The sequence below is a fragment of the Ovis aries genome, chromosome 10, assembly GCF_016772045.2.
Source record: "Ovis aries strain OAR_USU_Benz2616 breed Rambouillet chromosome 10, ARS-UI_Ramb_v3.0, whole genome shotgun sequence".
Lineage (NCBI taxonomy): Eukaryota > Metazoa > Chordata > Mammalia > Artiodactyla > Bovidae > Ovis > Ovis aries.
In genome coordinates this window covers 51,193,351-51,207,279 of record NC_056063.1, presented here as the reverse complement: position 1 = coordinate 51,207,279, position 13,929 = coordinate 51,193,351, and the positions used below count along the sequence as shown (strand labels likewise).

At 39.2% G+C, this 13,929-nt stretch overlaps 1 protein-coding gene across 5 annotated transcripts in view; it reads right to left on the bottom strand.

The window, feature by feature from the left end:
• The window catches only part of UCHL3 (ubiquitin C-terminal hydrolase L3), a 52,637-nt gene extending 39,088 nt beyond the window's left edge, over window positions 1-13,549 (bottom strand). Inside the window, exons 1-2 of one of the 5 annotated variants that reach the window (XM_027973698.3) lie at window positions 13,465-13,549; window positions 13,338-13,349 (exon numbers count right to left, since the gene is read on the bottom strand). In XM_027973698.3, coding sequence (XP_027829499.1) covers window positions 13,338-13,349; window positions 13,465-13,506 — 54 coding nt within the window. In that variant the 5' untranslated portion in view covers window positions 13,507-13,549. Of the gene's footprint in view, window positions 1-184; window positions 4,929-6,135; window positions 12,729-13,337; window positions 13,350-13,464 lie in introns of those variants that run through there. The other 4 variants (XM_060394532.1, XM_060394535.1, XM_060394533.1 and 1 more) reach the window with 4 other exon arrangements.
• Between the last annotated feature and the right edge of the window lie 380 nt (window positions 13,550-13,929).

The following is a 13,929-nucleotide window of genomic DNA, read 5'->3' as shown; positions in this document are numbered from 1 at the left end:
TGATGCTTAAAGACAAATGTTAGATCGATATCACAAGTTTTATCAATGAGCAAAAGAGTATATAAAGCCAAAAAAGTCCAAGTGAATTGTGTGAATACCAGAAAGTGCTTGATATAAAGTCACCTACTGGCTCTCTGACTTCCAGTACACAATGACACCTACTCAACTTCACTGTCCCACTTACATTTGATAAAACAACTGTAACAAAAGAGGAGTGGTTTCTTGACTCTTGGAGAATTCACAGGGAAATAAAATATCAGACCCTAATCTACTGCAGAGAGAAAAAGAACATAATAATGAGAATGATGTCAATTACACAATAAACTCATATGTCTGTATGGAAAGAAACTGGTGATTTTTAAAAATGCACTATCACAAAATAAATTTTACATGACAGAAATAAAGGAGCAGAGGAAACAAGAAATGTATTAAAAATGCATCATTATACCCTACCTCAAGAATACATTATAGTATCTACTGGTTTAACATTATTGGAGATTTAAAAATAAAAAAGTGCTTTGGGTATTTCTCCTTGAAGAACAATCACAGGTACTTAGATGATAATGAGACTTTGCAAAACCAATGGAAGCCATGCCCCATTACATGAACAGTGTTAGGCATCTCACAGTAAGGTTCTCCAAGAAATGACTTTCCTGATCAAAGGATGACCACCGTCCACATCCCTCCATCTCTTGGCTTGTAGAAGAAACACTACTTAATGATAATATGGTTGGTCAAAAATAATGTCCTTGATATGTTTAATAAGAGACATACTGAATTTAAAAACTTCTCTTGGCAGAATGTGCTCAGCATCCATGGATTCATTAACATGCTCTGCAACAGTCTGGGGCCAGAGAAATAACAGACTCCTCTAGCTAATACCAATTCTTCATCTGATTCTTATTCATGATTCCAGACTTTAATAAAGTTCAATAAAGTATTCCAAACTACTCCCTCTCCCTCCTCCACTGTCTCTGAAATTCTTAGTCTATGCCCTCAATATTCAATTCTATCTAGAAACCAAAAAAGGACTAAAATTGACTGCAGAGCCCAGAAAAGGAACTACGTCTTATTCATCTTTTTAATCTCATACCATAGACACTCAAGTTATGTTTATGGAACCAGCAACAAATTTGCTGAATTTGTTGAAAACTGTATCACTATTTTAATTTAGTCATCTGTATGTCTGCATATGTCTGTTAAGCTGTCTTAATAATGAATATTTAATATATATTTGGTTTCATTTGTGCCAAGTTAAAGAGGTAGGAAAGATACATTTGGCTTCTAATGTGAAACCAGGCATTTATTTTATCAGCGCCACACACTCCAGATACCAAATACTGCCTGCACAGAACTGACAGCTCTAAAACGCACACTGTCAAGGAAAAGTATCATAAACCCTCATAAGATAATCTAAATTTATTGGTTAATTTTATGTAACCCCAAGTCATATTGCTATAAAGTTATAAAATAAAATGTACATGTAAGACAGTAAATTTTCACATCTAGAAGGGAATGGCAAACCACTTCAGTATTCCTGCCTTGAGAACCCCATGAACAGTATGAAAAGGCAAAATGATAGGATACTGAAAGAGGTACTCCCCAGGTCAGTAGGTGTCCAATATGCTACTGGAGGTCAGTGGAGAAATAACTCCAGAAAGAAAGAAGGGATGGGGCCAAAGTAAAAACAATACCCACCTGTGGATGTGACTGGTGATAAAACAAAATACGATGCTGTAAAGAGTAATGTTGCATATGAACCTGGAATGTCAGGTCCATGAATCAAGGCAAATTGGAAGTGGTCAAACAAGAGATGGCAAGAGGGAACGTCAACATTTTAGGAATCAGCAAACTAAAATGGACTGGAATGGGTGAATTTAACTCAGATGACCATTATGTCTACTACTGTGGGCAGGAATCCCTCAGAAGAAATGGAGTAGCCATCGTAGTCAGCAAGAGTCCGAAATGGAGTACTTGGATGCAATCTCAAAAACGACAGAATGATCTCTGTTCATCTCCAAGGCAAACCATTCAATATCACGGTAATCCAACTCTATGCCCCAACTAGTAATGCTGAAGAAGCTGAAGTTGAACGGTTCTATGAAGACCTACAAGACCTTTTAGAACTAACACCCAAAAAAGATGTCCTTTTCATTACAGGGGACTGGAAGGCAAAAGTAGGAAGTCAAGAAACACCTAGAATAACAGGCAAATTTGGCCTTGGAATATGGAATGAAGCAGGGCAAAGACGAATAGAGTTTTGCCAAGAAAATGCACTGGTCATAGCAAACACCCTCTTCCAATAACACAAGAGAAGACTCTACACATGGACATCACCAGATGGTCAACACCGAAATCAGGCTGATTATATTCTTTGCAGCAAAAGATGGAAAAGCTCTATATAGTCAGCAAAAACAAGACTGGGAGCTGACTGTGGCTCAAATCATGAACTCCTTATTGCCAAATTCAGACTTAAATTGAAGAAAGTAGGGAAAACCGCTAGGCCATTCAGTTATGACCTAAATCAAATCCCTTATGATTATACAGTGGAAGTGAGAAATACATTTAAGGGCCTAGATCTGATAGATAGAGTGCCTGATGAACTATCGAATGAGGTTCGTGACATTGTACAGGAGACAAGGATCAAGACCATCCCCATGGAAAAGAAATGCAAAAAAGCAAAATGGCTGTCTGGGAGGCCTTACAAATAGCTGTGAAAAGAAGAGAAGCAAAAAGCAAAGGAGAAAAGGAAAGATATAAGCATATGAATGCAGAGTTCCAAAGACTAGCAAGAAGAGATAAGAAAGCCTTCTTCAGCGATCAATAGAAAGAAATAGAGGAAAACAACAGAATGGGAAAGACTAGAGATCTCTTCAAGAAAATCAGAGATACCAAGGGAACATTTCATGCAAAGATGGGCTCGATAAAAGACAGAAATGGTGTGGACCTAAGAGAAGCAGAAGATATTAAGAGGTGGCAAGAATACATAGAACTGTACAAAAAAGATCTTCATAACCCAGATAATCATGATGGTGTGATCACTCATCTAGAGCCAGACATCCTGGAATGTGAAATCAAGCGGGCCTTGGAAAGCATCACTACGAACAAAGCTAGTGGAGGTGATGGAATTCCAGTAGAGCTATTTCAAATCCTAAAAGATGATGCTGTGAAAGTGCTGCACTCAATATACCAGCAAATTTGGAAAACTCAGCAGTGGCCACAGGACTGGAAAAGGTCAGTTTTCATTCCAATCCCAAAGAAAGGCAATGCCAAAGAATGCTCAAACTATCACACAATTGCACTCATCTCACACACCAATAAAGTAACGCTCAAAATTCTCCAAGCCAGGCTTCAGCAATACGTGAACCGTGAACTCCCTGATGTTCAAGCTGGATTTAGAAAAGGCAGAGGAACCAGAGATCAAATTGCCAACATCTGCTGGATCATCGAAAAAGCAAGAGAGTTCCAGAAAAACATGTACTTCTGCTTTATTGACTATGCCAAAGCCTTTGACTGTGTGGATCACAATAAACTGTGGAAAATTCTGAGAGAGATGGGAATACAGACCACCTGACCTGCCTCTTGAGCAATCTGTATGCAGGTCAGGAAGCAACAGTTAAAACTGGACATGGAACAACAGACTGGTTCCAAATAGGAAAAGGAGTACATCAAGGCTGTATATTGTCACCCTGCTTATTTAACTTATATGCCGGGTACATCATGAGAAATGCTGGACTGGAAGAAACACAAGCTGGAATCAAGATTGCCAGGAGAAATATCAATAACCTCAGATATGCAGATGACACCACCCTTATGGTAGAAAGTGAAGAGGAACTAAAAAGCCTCTTGATGAGAGTGAAAGAGGAGAGCGAAAAAGTTGGCTTAAAGCTCAACATTCAGAAAACGAAGATCATGGCATCCGGTCCCATCACTCCATGGGAAATAGATGGAGAAAGTGGAAACAGTGTCAGACTTTATTTCTTGGGGCTCCGAAATCACTGCAGATGGTGACTGCAGCCATGAAATTAAAAGACGCTTCCTCCTTGGAAGGAAAGTTATGACCAAACTAGATAGCATATTCAAAAGCAGAGACATTACTTGGCCGACTAAGGTCCGTCTAGTCAAGGCTATGGTTTTTCCAGTAGTCACGTATGGATGTGAGAGTTCGACTGTGAAGAAGGCTGAGCGCCGAAGAATTGATGCTTTTGAACTGTGGTGTTGGAGAAGACTCTTGAGAGTCCCTTGGACTGCAAGGAGATCCAACCAGTCCATTCTGAAGGAGATCAGCCCTGGGATTTCTTTGGAAGGAATGATGCTAAAGCTGAAACTCCAGTACTTTGGCCACCTCATGCGAAGAGTTGACTCATTGGAAAAGACTTTGATGCTGGGAGGGATTAGGGGCAGGAGAAGAAGGGGACGACTGAGGATGAGATGGCTGGATGGCATCACTGACTCGATTAACCTGACTCTGAGTGAACTCTGGGAGTTGGTGATGGGCAGGGGGACTTGGCGTTCTGCGATTCACGGGGTCACAAAGAGTCAGACACGACTGAGCGACTGAACTGAACAGTTAAGCACTTTAGTGAAAAAATCTGGACGAAACTGGCAAATTACCTTGAAGGTGTACATTTATTCCATGCCAGCCAAAGCTAAAGAGTATAAATATTACCAAGCTCCAAAGGAGGCAGGTTGTAGTTAGAATGCTAAGTATTTGACTGAAGATACATTAATGATTAAATTAAATATATTAAAATGATTAAAATTTAACTGGAATCATATTTCTCCTTAACTTTTTTCTCATAGTTAATCAAATAAGATTGATTAAAAGAAGTTCAGTTTAATCTGTATATATGAAGTACATCAATGCAACCTTTGTTGAAGATATTGTTATGAGTCAGACTCACCCAGAAGTCATCACAAGCACAGAACGAATACTGTGCTGTGCTTAGTCGCTCAGTCGTGTCCGACTCTTTGCAACCCCATGGGCTGTAGCCAACCCAAGAATCCTGGAGTGGGTTGCCATGCCCTCCTCCAGGGGATTATCCCAACCCAGGGATGGAACCCAGGTCTCCCGCATTGCAGGCAGATTCTTTAACGTCTGAGCCACCAGGGAAACCCAACAAAAAGAATAAAAGCAGCTGTTTACAGTAACTACCTCTGGGCAGTGGAAAAAAAGTAGGAAAAAGGCTTTCAACTTTAACCTCTCACTTTTTAAATAACAGAGGTATCCTACTTCTATTATTTAAAAAAAAAAAAAAAAAAAGAACCTACCTGCAGTGTGATAATCGAAAACAGAGAAAGATTAAAAAGAAATTCTCTGAATTAGTAAATATTAACAGCAACTAGAGTGGATAGATTCAACAAATTTGTTGCTGGTTCCATAAATATAACTTGAGTGTCTGTGGTATGAGATTAAAAAGCTGAAAAAGATGAACTTAACTTTTTATTTTCCAGTATTTTCAAAAAGTGTCATTTTTCCAAAAGTTGGATGTAGTTTCTAAGATAAAATCTACGGAACGGATACACATTTATCGTCTTTAAATTTACAAAACTGAAAGAAAACAAAATACCAGTAGTAAAACTACTCCAAAAAACTCTCCTCAGACTACTCACAAAGTATTCCACGAGCTACAGGCACCTGCACAGACCTCTGTACATAATTATTAATAGAGAACATCCTATTTGTATCAAGTATAATAAAAGGATTTATAACTGCTAACATTAGTCTTCTGGCTTGTTTAAACACTGGATAATAAAATAAAAAAAAATTCTGACTGACTAGCTCACTGAATCTTCATAATGCCACTAATGTTTGGCTTATCAAGAAAAATAATTAATAGATAACGTGCCCCCAAAAGATCTTGGTTAACTCATTCTTTTTAGGCTTTGGGCTAAAGAGAGTATTTCCACTAGATGCAGAGTTCTTTCAATTATGTCAACATTTTTAGAGAGTATCCTGTAACAGAAACTATGCTAGGCGCTTTAATGCACTTCACTTTTACCGCAACTGGCAAAAGAGGTATTCTTACACCCTTTCACCAACAAGAAAACTGAGCCTGGGAGATTCTGTGACTCTGCAAGGTCATGTTGCCAGGACTGACACACACAGCTCTGGACGCTCTGGTACTTATTTACCTGTCTCTCACGGCTTGAAGTAGCTTTCCGTACTTGGTTCTCTAACCACAGCCACAGTGAACTCTCCTCCAGTTCTCGAAGGGTTGACAACCATCATTTACCTTGTTTTTGCATGTGAACTGCACTTCTCTCTGTCGGAAAAACTGTTAGCCTCTCCTTGTCATTTTTAATGAATTCCTCCTTATTCTATAGGTGACAGTCAGGTCAGCAAAAACTCTGATTACATGTATGTAAAAAAGAGAAAAATTAAATCTACCTTTCTTTTAAGTCTGTTCTAAGCCACTTGCTTTGATCTCTAATGGCAGTTCAGGACAGCAATATATTCTGCCTCAATACTAATTTACTAATCTTTTGGGTTATGACAGAAATTATACTTATCCAGTAATTGTGTGATATCACCACTAGTAAAAATATACTAGTAAGAACTGCTGGATGTTATGAGGACTAGGAAAATAACCAAGAGTTACATGAGAAAACAATGGTTCCTAAAGTCTGGAAATGAGTAAAATGAATTTTAATAGGTATTCAATAAACAAAGAATAATAAAATTAGTTAAGTACAGAACGGGAAAAGAGTAAAAACATTTTATGTGGGGACTCGAAAAAGGGGAATTTAAGTTTACGTCACTGCAGGCTCAGTATGGAGGGACTACACAACTGTCAAAATAATGACGCAATGTTGATCTGGTTTAAAAGTTGGATTACTCAGGATAATGTAGTAATCCACCATTTCAACACAGACTATGCAGAGTGAAATATGAATCAGCTCTGAGAGGCCTATTTTATGAAGGATGACGACAAACAGAAGCAGGCTCAAGGAAAGGTGACCAGGAATAATAAGTTTTTGGAAGACATCACAGCTGGAGAATCTGGGCATGTTCTGAGAAGACTTATTATAGTCCTTTGCCCCAAATACTTTCAGTAATATCACAAAGGAGCAATTAGATTTATTCTGCATGATTTCAATGGGAGGATGACAAACAACTGGAGGAAGTTACAGAAGAGCAGATTTTGTTTCAATATAAAGAAATATAATTCTTCTAATTATGTATTATACATTATTCTCATTATAATAAAAAAAGACTAAACCACTTCAGTGAGATAGAATACTATCACTGAAATATTCAAGGAAAAGATTCATGACCACAGTAAAGGTAATCTTAAGAAAGATTTTCTGGAGCACAAAACCAGCTATATAAGATTTAGTCATTCTTCCACCCAATAACTATTTGTTGAGATCCCGCTATGGGCCACACATCACTCTCAGTACTTCAGACTTGTCCTTTCTCTCACAGAACTTATATGTTAAGGGTGGGATACATACAATAAACAAGCAGACACAAAAACAAGATAATTTTACAAGGTGATTAAGTATTATGAAGAAAATAAAACAAGAGATAACGTCAGTAGAGACTCAGGATGGGTGGTAGGAGGAGGAAGGGACAGTACCTGAATAATCAGGAAAGACTTATTGAGGAGATAACTTTAATATACAAACAACAAGAAAGAATCAGCCATGAAATGACCAAGATAGTAATGATTCAAGCAAAGGATGAGCTATACGAAGACTGAAGCAGTAACAGGCTCGGCACTCAAACGCTGCAGCCCAGCAAAAGTGGGAGACAGGCAGACAGTACCTCCCCATCAAGTCAGAGTAGGCAGCCTGAATGTATTCTAAGGGCAAGCGGTGGAAGGCTGTTTTGTGTTTTGAGTGTTTTAGGCAGGGAAACACAAGTTGTGACTTGCATTTTTATAAAATCTCCTTGGGTAAACACTGGGAACGGATTTTAGGGCGGCATATGGAGAAGCAGAAAAACTAGTTAGGAAGATATTGCTTTGTTCAGACTGAGGTTCAAAGTGGCTTGGGATGCAGCAGTAGAAATGAACAGAATGGGCAGACAGGATAGATTCTGAAAAAAGTCTACCAGAATTGCAGATCATTGGATCTGAAAGATTAGGAAAAAAGAAAAATTCATTTAATCCTTACAATTTTGCAAGATCGGGAGAGGTGGTGAGAAACTAGGGCTTCCCAGGTGGCGCCAGTGGTGAAACACCCACCTGCCAGTGCAGGAGAGACCCAGGTTCCATCCCCGGGTCACGAAGTTCCCCTGGAGAAGAGACAGACTACCTACCCCAGTATTCCTGGGCTTCCCTGGTGGCTCAGATCGTAAAGAATCCACCTGCAATGCCAGAGACCTGGGTTCGATCCCTGGTTTGGGAAGATCCCCTGGAGGAGGGCATGGCAACCCACTCCAGTATCCTTGCCTGGAGAACTCCATGCACAGAGGAGCCTGGCAGGCTACAGTCCACAGAGTTGCAAAGAACTGGATATGACTGAAGCGATTTAGCACCCATGAGAAACTAAGAAACTGAGGTACAAAGAGGTTAGATAACTCCCCATGATCTCAGAGCAGAGATTCAAACCAAAGAAATTAAAATCAATACATGAATGGCCTCTCTAAATTAGTATAGCGGTGAAGAACAATCGATGACATTAACTTGAGCACTGGCTAAATGGCACTACCCTGAAAAGACTAGGGAAGCAGATTTGGAGGAGAGATGAGAGGATATATATCCAGATTTCTTTTTCAGCCATGTTAAATTTGAGATACCTATATCTAAATGGAGATATCAAAGTGGTGGCTGAATATGTTAGTTTCCAATTCCATACAGAAGTCATGACTTGGAGTTACACGGGATCAAACATGTGACAGCGGATGATATCAATGCTCTACAACAGAAAAGATTAGCAATCTAGACAAGGCTCTGAGGAAGTCTTCAGAAATTGGAAGGGACAGGATCCAGCAATGGCACATCTAGGAAGCAGCCAGAGAAACAGGAGGCGAGCAGAATTACCACAGAAGCCAATGGAGTGGGTACTCTACCAAGTGTTGCTGAGAGATCGAGAAAGTGGTGAGAGAAAAGTGAATGCTGGATCTGACAAAGCAGTGATTAGTAAACTTGAGAAAAGTAGTTATTGTGAAATGGTGAGGACAGGAGTGAACACAGGAAAAATTTGCAGATAAAAGTAGCAAGAGCATCTGTGGACAATTTTTTTGTGGAAATTTTACAAAGAAGGGAAACAGAAAGGAGATAGGAGCTAGAGGAGGACAGGGTAACAAGTATGTTTTTCCCAAGAAGGGAAACCCCAACTAACAAATGTTTGCACGTTCATGGCAACTATCGAGCACATGACTTCTAATTCTCTTTCCAACACTAAGCAACTTAAACTAAATACAATAATAAAGTAAATTTCTTTTCCTTCAGCCTCTTCTTGGGCTTCCCTGGTGGTTCAGCTGGTAAACAATCTGCCTGCAATGCAGGAAACCTGGGTTCAGTCCCTGGGTCTGGAAGATTCCCTGGAGAAGGGAAAAGCTACTCACTCCAGTATTCTGGCCTGGAAAATTCCATGGACCGTATAATCCATGGGACTGCAAAGAGTCAGATAAAACTGAATGACTTTCACTTTTGGCCTCTTCAGTAAGATCCACAATTAGGAACATTTCTAGGAAACTGTCATATCAGAAACCAATGGGTCTAAAACACAACAATATTCAAAATTATAAACTGTGGCCATGTAATACTCAAATCACAAAACATAATCAAGATAAAAATCTAGTGTGATCATAAAAGTAAATGCTATGATTACCCATAGCACAGAATTGTCTTCGTAAAAAATGTTATAATTCCTGATGTTTAATTACTTGTAACTTTACACTGGCCTCAAGCTATTAGTTCTGTAAATGCATATATAAACAGAATAGAGCTAAGTTTTTTAAATGATTTTTTTCTGTCATTGAACTGATTTTATTCTAGGTAAGTTCTACCTAGAGTAAGACAAAATATCCTGAGAAGAGATTGATAGCACAGTAAGCAATAAAAGAAATTACTACTTACCACACCTACCAAGACATGTGGTTGCCAGTTAATGTGCAACAGTTAATAATGATCTTCATATAGTTGACATGTGTTAATCATTCCTATACAAACTAGTCAACATTAAAGTGTTTGCTGACACTGAGTACAATGCAACCACCAAATGGTAACAGAGTGAAACCAAGATAAGTAAAAGGCCCAGGGTTCCATTAAACTGAGGAAATAAGAAAAGGTGGGGATGGACATAGTTGTTGAGATTAATCTGTGGCTGTGAGTTAATTCAATTTCTATTCATTTTTAGATTCTCAGTTCTGCCACTAACACAAAGAGAATAAAGAAACAACTACAAAACTTTTGGTTAAAGCTGATCACTTTTTAGATACTTGTCCACTCTCCCACTAAATGTGCATTACTTCTTTAAATAATAAATTTAAAACAAACGTAATCATACCAAAGTATGCCAGAAATTGTACAATCATATACTAATAATATCTTTCTCTGTTTATGTCACTCAGAATGGCCTCCTGTCACCATTCAGGGAAAATGTTTTTCCTGATGGTCTTCATCACTGTACCATTAATTTTCTCCACAGCACTTATAACAATCACAGTTTTCTTTTTTTTTTTTTCACTTACTTGTTTATTGTCTGTCTTCCCAAAGGACTGAAAAGCAGAAAACCATAAATGTTTTCATCACCAAATATAACCAGCTCCTGCTCAGATACCTGGTATTCCAAAAGGTGTCCCCCAAATATTATTTAATTTATGTGAATAAGTGAATGGATTTCATAGTCTACCAAGATCTAAGTTTCCAGTTATAAAAGCTTCCATCTTATTAAGGTAACAATATTGTCTAAAAATGATTGTTTTTAAGTCTGTTGATAGTTAATAGTGAGCCAGCTTTACAATACCAGAATAAACAGTTCTTAGGATATACTATCCTTATTATATATTGCCGCATTCTCTTTGCAAATATTCGGTAGAGGATTTCTACATCCATGTTCATGAGGGATATCAGTCTGCAGTTTTTCTTATTATAGCTTGCCTTGCAATGCTGGTCACAAAATTAGTTGGGAAGTGGGCCCCCTCTTCTATGTTTTTTGTAGGACTGGTATTATTTCTTCCTTAAATGATAATCTCGAGAGACAGAGAAGCCATTTGAGAAAATTCAACATTGATCCATGATAAAAAAAATCTCAGCAAACTCAGAACAGAAGGGAAATTCGTTAACATGATAAAAAATATCTACCAAACCCCTACAACTAACATATCTGAAGATAAAAGATCAAATGTTCTCCCTCTAAGATCCTGAACAAGACAAGGGTGTCCTCTCTCTCTCCATTCTACTCAATTTTGTATTGAAGGTCCTAACCAGTGCAACAACAAGAACGAATAAAAGGCATTCAGACTGAAAAGGGAAAAATAAAACAGTCTAATCACAGAGAATATGACTGTCTATTTAGAAAATCCCAAAGCATCTACCAAAAACAGCCACTAAAGTCAGTGAATTTAGCACAGAAGTAGGCTACAAAGTGAATATGCAAAAATAAATTCTATTTCTCTATACAGCAATAGACAACCAGAAAATAAAATTTTAAAACAGTATCATTTACAGTAGTGTCAAAAAGTCATTAAATACTTAGGTATAAACAAACAAAAAGTGCAAGACCAACATGCTAAAACAACAGACTACTTTTGAAAGAAATCAAAAAAGACCCAAACAAATGATGAGATGCACTATCTTCATGAAATGCGAAACTCGATACTGTTAAGATGTTAATTTTCTTCAAAATGTACCTATAGACTTAGTTACACATTCACCATCCAAATCATAGCAGAATTTTTTGTATAAATTTCTTAATTTACACAAATCTTTCCATCAGCTTTTCAGCTGATTCTAAAATTTATATTGAAAGACAAAGAAGCTAAAACAGCCTAAACAATTTTGAAAAAGAGTGAAGTTTAAGAATTCATACCATTTATTTTCAAGATTTACTGTAAAACTACAATAATGAAAATGGACACATAGATCAATAGAACAGAGTCCAGATATACGGCAAATTGATTTTTCACTAAAGCTATAGAAAAATTGAGGGATTAGGTCTGAAAGATATATGTTTCTTTCCTATGGCACTAAATCAGAAGTTAATACTAACTTTTTTGGCCTCAAGATTTTTCTTAACAAAAGCATTAAAATGTTGTGTGTGTGGGGGGGGGGGAAATGAACAACAAATGCCAAAGGGGGTAAAACAAAAGAAAATTAACACTGATTGGAAAGGCCACCTTAATAATAACATAAAAGATATATGCTGTGTTCCAAGCTTTGTACATTTCTAGATTAGTAAATAAAAGTCGATGCACAAATGATCATTTCAAAAATGCAAAATAAAGCTGAATTAAAAAATAAAGGGTTTGTTGACCACCCTGAGATAAAGCATTCTATCTGCTTTCTTTATATAAGGAATTTTCTACAACCTTTCAAAACCAAAAACTAACGAAGTACCAAAAATAATGAATCATTATTCCTTGGTGATGAATAGGAAGGTTAAGGAGGTGGAAAACTGTACCATATGATAAAATAAGAGAGCAGTAAAAAGTAAACCTGCTGTTGAGAATGAAAAAGAGGATAAGACAAAATACACCTAAGCAAATAAAAAGTTTATACCTGGTAGTATTTATTGTCCTTTTAATCGAGTAGCTGGGAGAGGTTCCCTCTTCCCTCCCCATCCAACACCCAAACGAATTTAAAGAGTTGAAGGTGGCAAAGATGACGTGGGAACTGAGCTTTCCTATGGCATAAAAAATAGAATTCCACTTTTAAGGAACTGGAAGAGAAAGGGGGTGTGGTAGAAAAGAGAAGTTGACTTGATGGGGCAAGAGATGACTGGAAGATGGTTTCACGGAGCAGGTGGCGCAGGAAATTACAAGGACTGGGTGGGCGAGTTTACAAAGCTTAGAGTCAGGTACTGTAAGGGAAATTAGTCACCTGGAAGGTATAGGGGTGGGACAATTATGGATTCGGCACTAGCAGGAGGCAAGACTTAGAAGGAAGAGAAATAGGAATACAGGGTGAATGTTCCTCAAACATCTGACCCCGAAATCCCAGGAAACGTGATGACGGGGAATAGGACCAGAGACAGCTGGGAGCATCTTTCCAGGAACCAGGTGGGATGGAGGCGGCCATAAAAAAAAAAAAAAAAAAAAAGGCAAGCCTAAAGCTGAGCAAGAGGAACCCGCACGACGTTAAATCCCAGACTCCAAGGGAGTGCGGGGCTGTAGGCAGCCAGGGAGGGCTCCCAGGTCCCGAGCGACAAGACACCTCACTCACCTGGTTGGTGACCTGAAAACGAAACAGAGAACACGATTTAGCGACAAACTGCCCGGGACGAGCTGCAACAGCCCGGTCCCCTCCGCCCCTGCCCGCGGCCTTAGGCCGAGACCGGAGGCGCGCTCACCTCGGGATTGGCCTCCAGCGGCAGCCAGCGTTGACCCTCCATGGCCGCTCCGCCCGGCCCCTCTCCAGCTCTGACAGCCGCCGCCGTCTCCGCCGCCGCTTCCGCCCCCGCGGCCCTGACCTGGGACTGTCCAACCTGCGCCCCCCGGGAGGGGTGTCCTAAGACGAAGAAAAGTTTAATGACACTCTAGGTCCTTGTTCGCTCCCCATAGAACCATAATTGAAGGCTTAAACTTTAAGTTAAGAAACGATGAGATATTAAAAAACGTGAGCCAGCTTCCTATTGCAGAAGGGAAAAGAATCTTAGCTCGCTCCACAGCTCGCTCCCCTCACGCTTGGACTCTTCCGAGCTCAAGCGTCCGCTCGCGTGCCACGCATGCGCCAAGCGCGAGTTTAGGACCTCGTGCTCGCCGGCGCCCTCCCATTCCTGCAGTCGGCCCGCGGCGCCAGGGGGCGTGCCGATAAG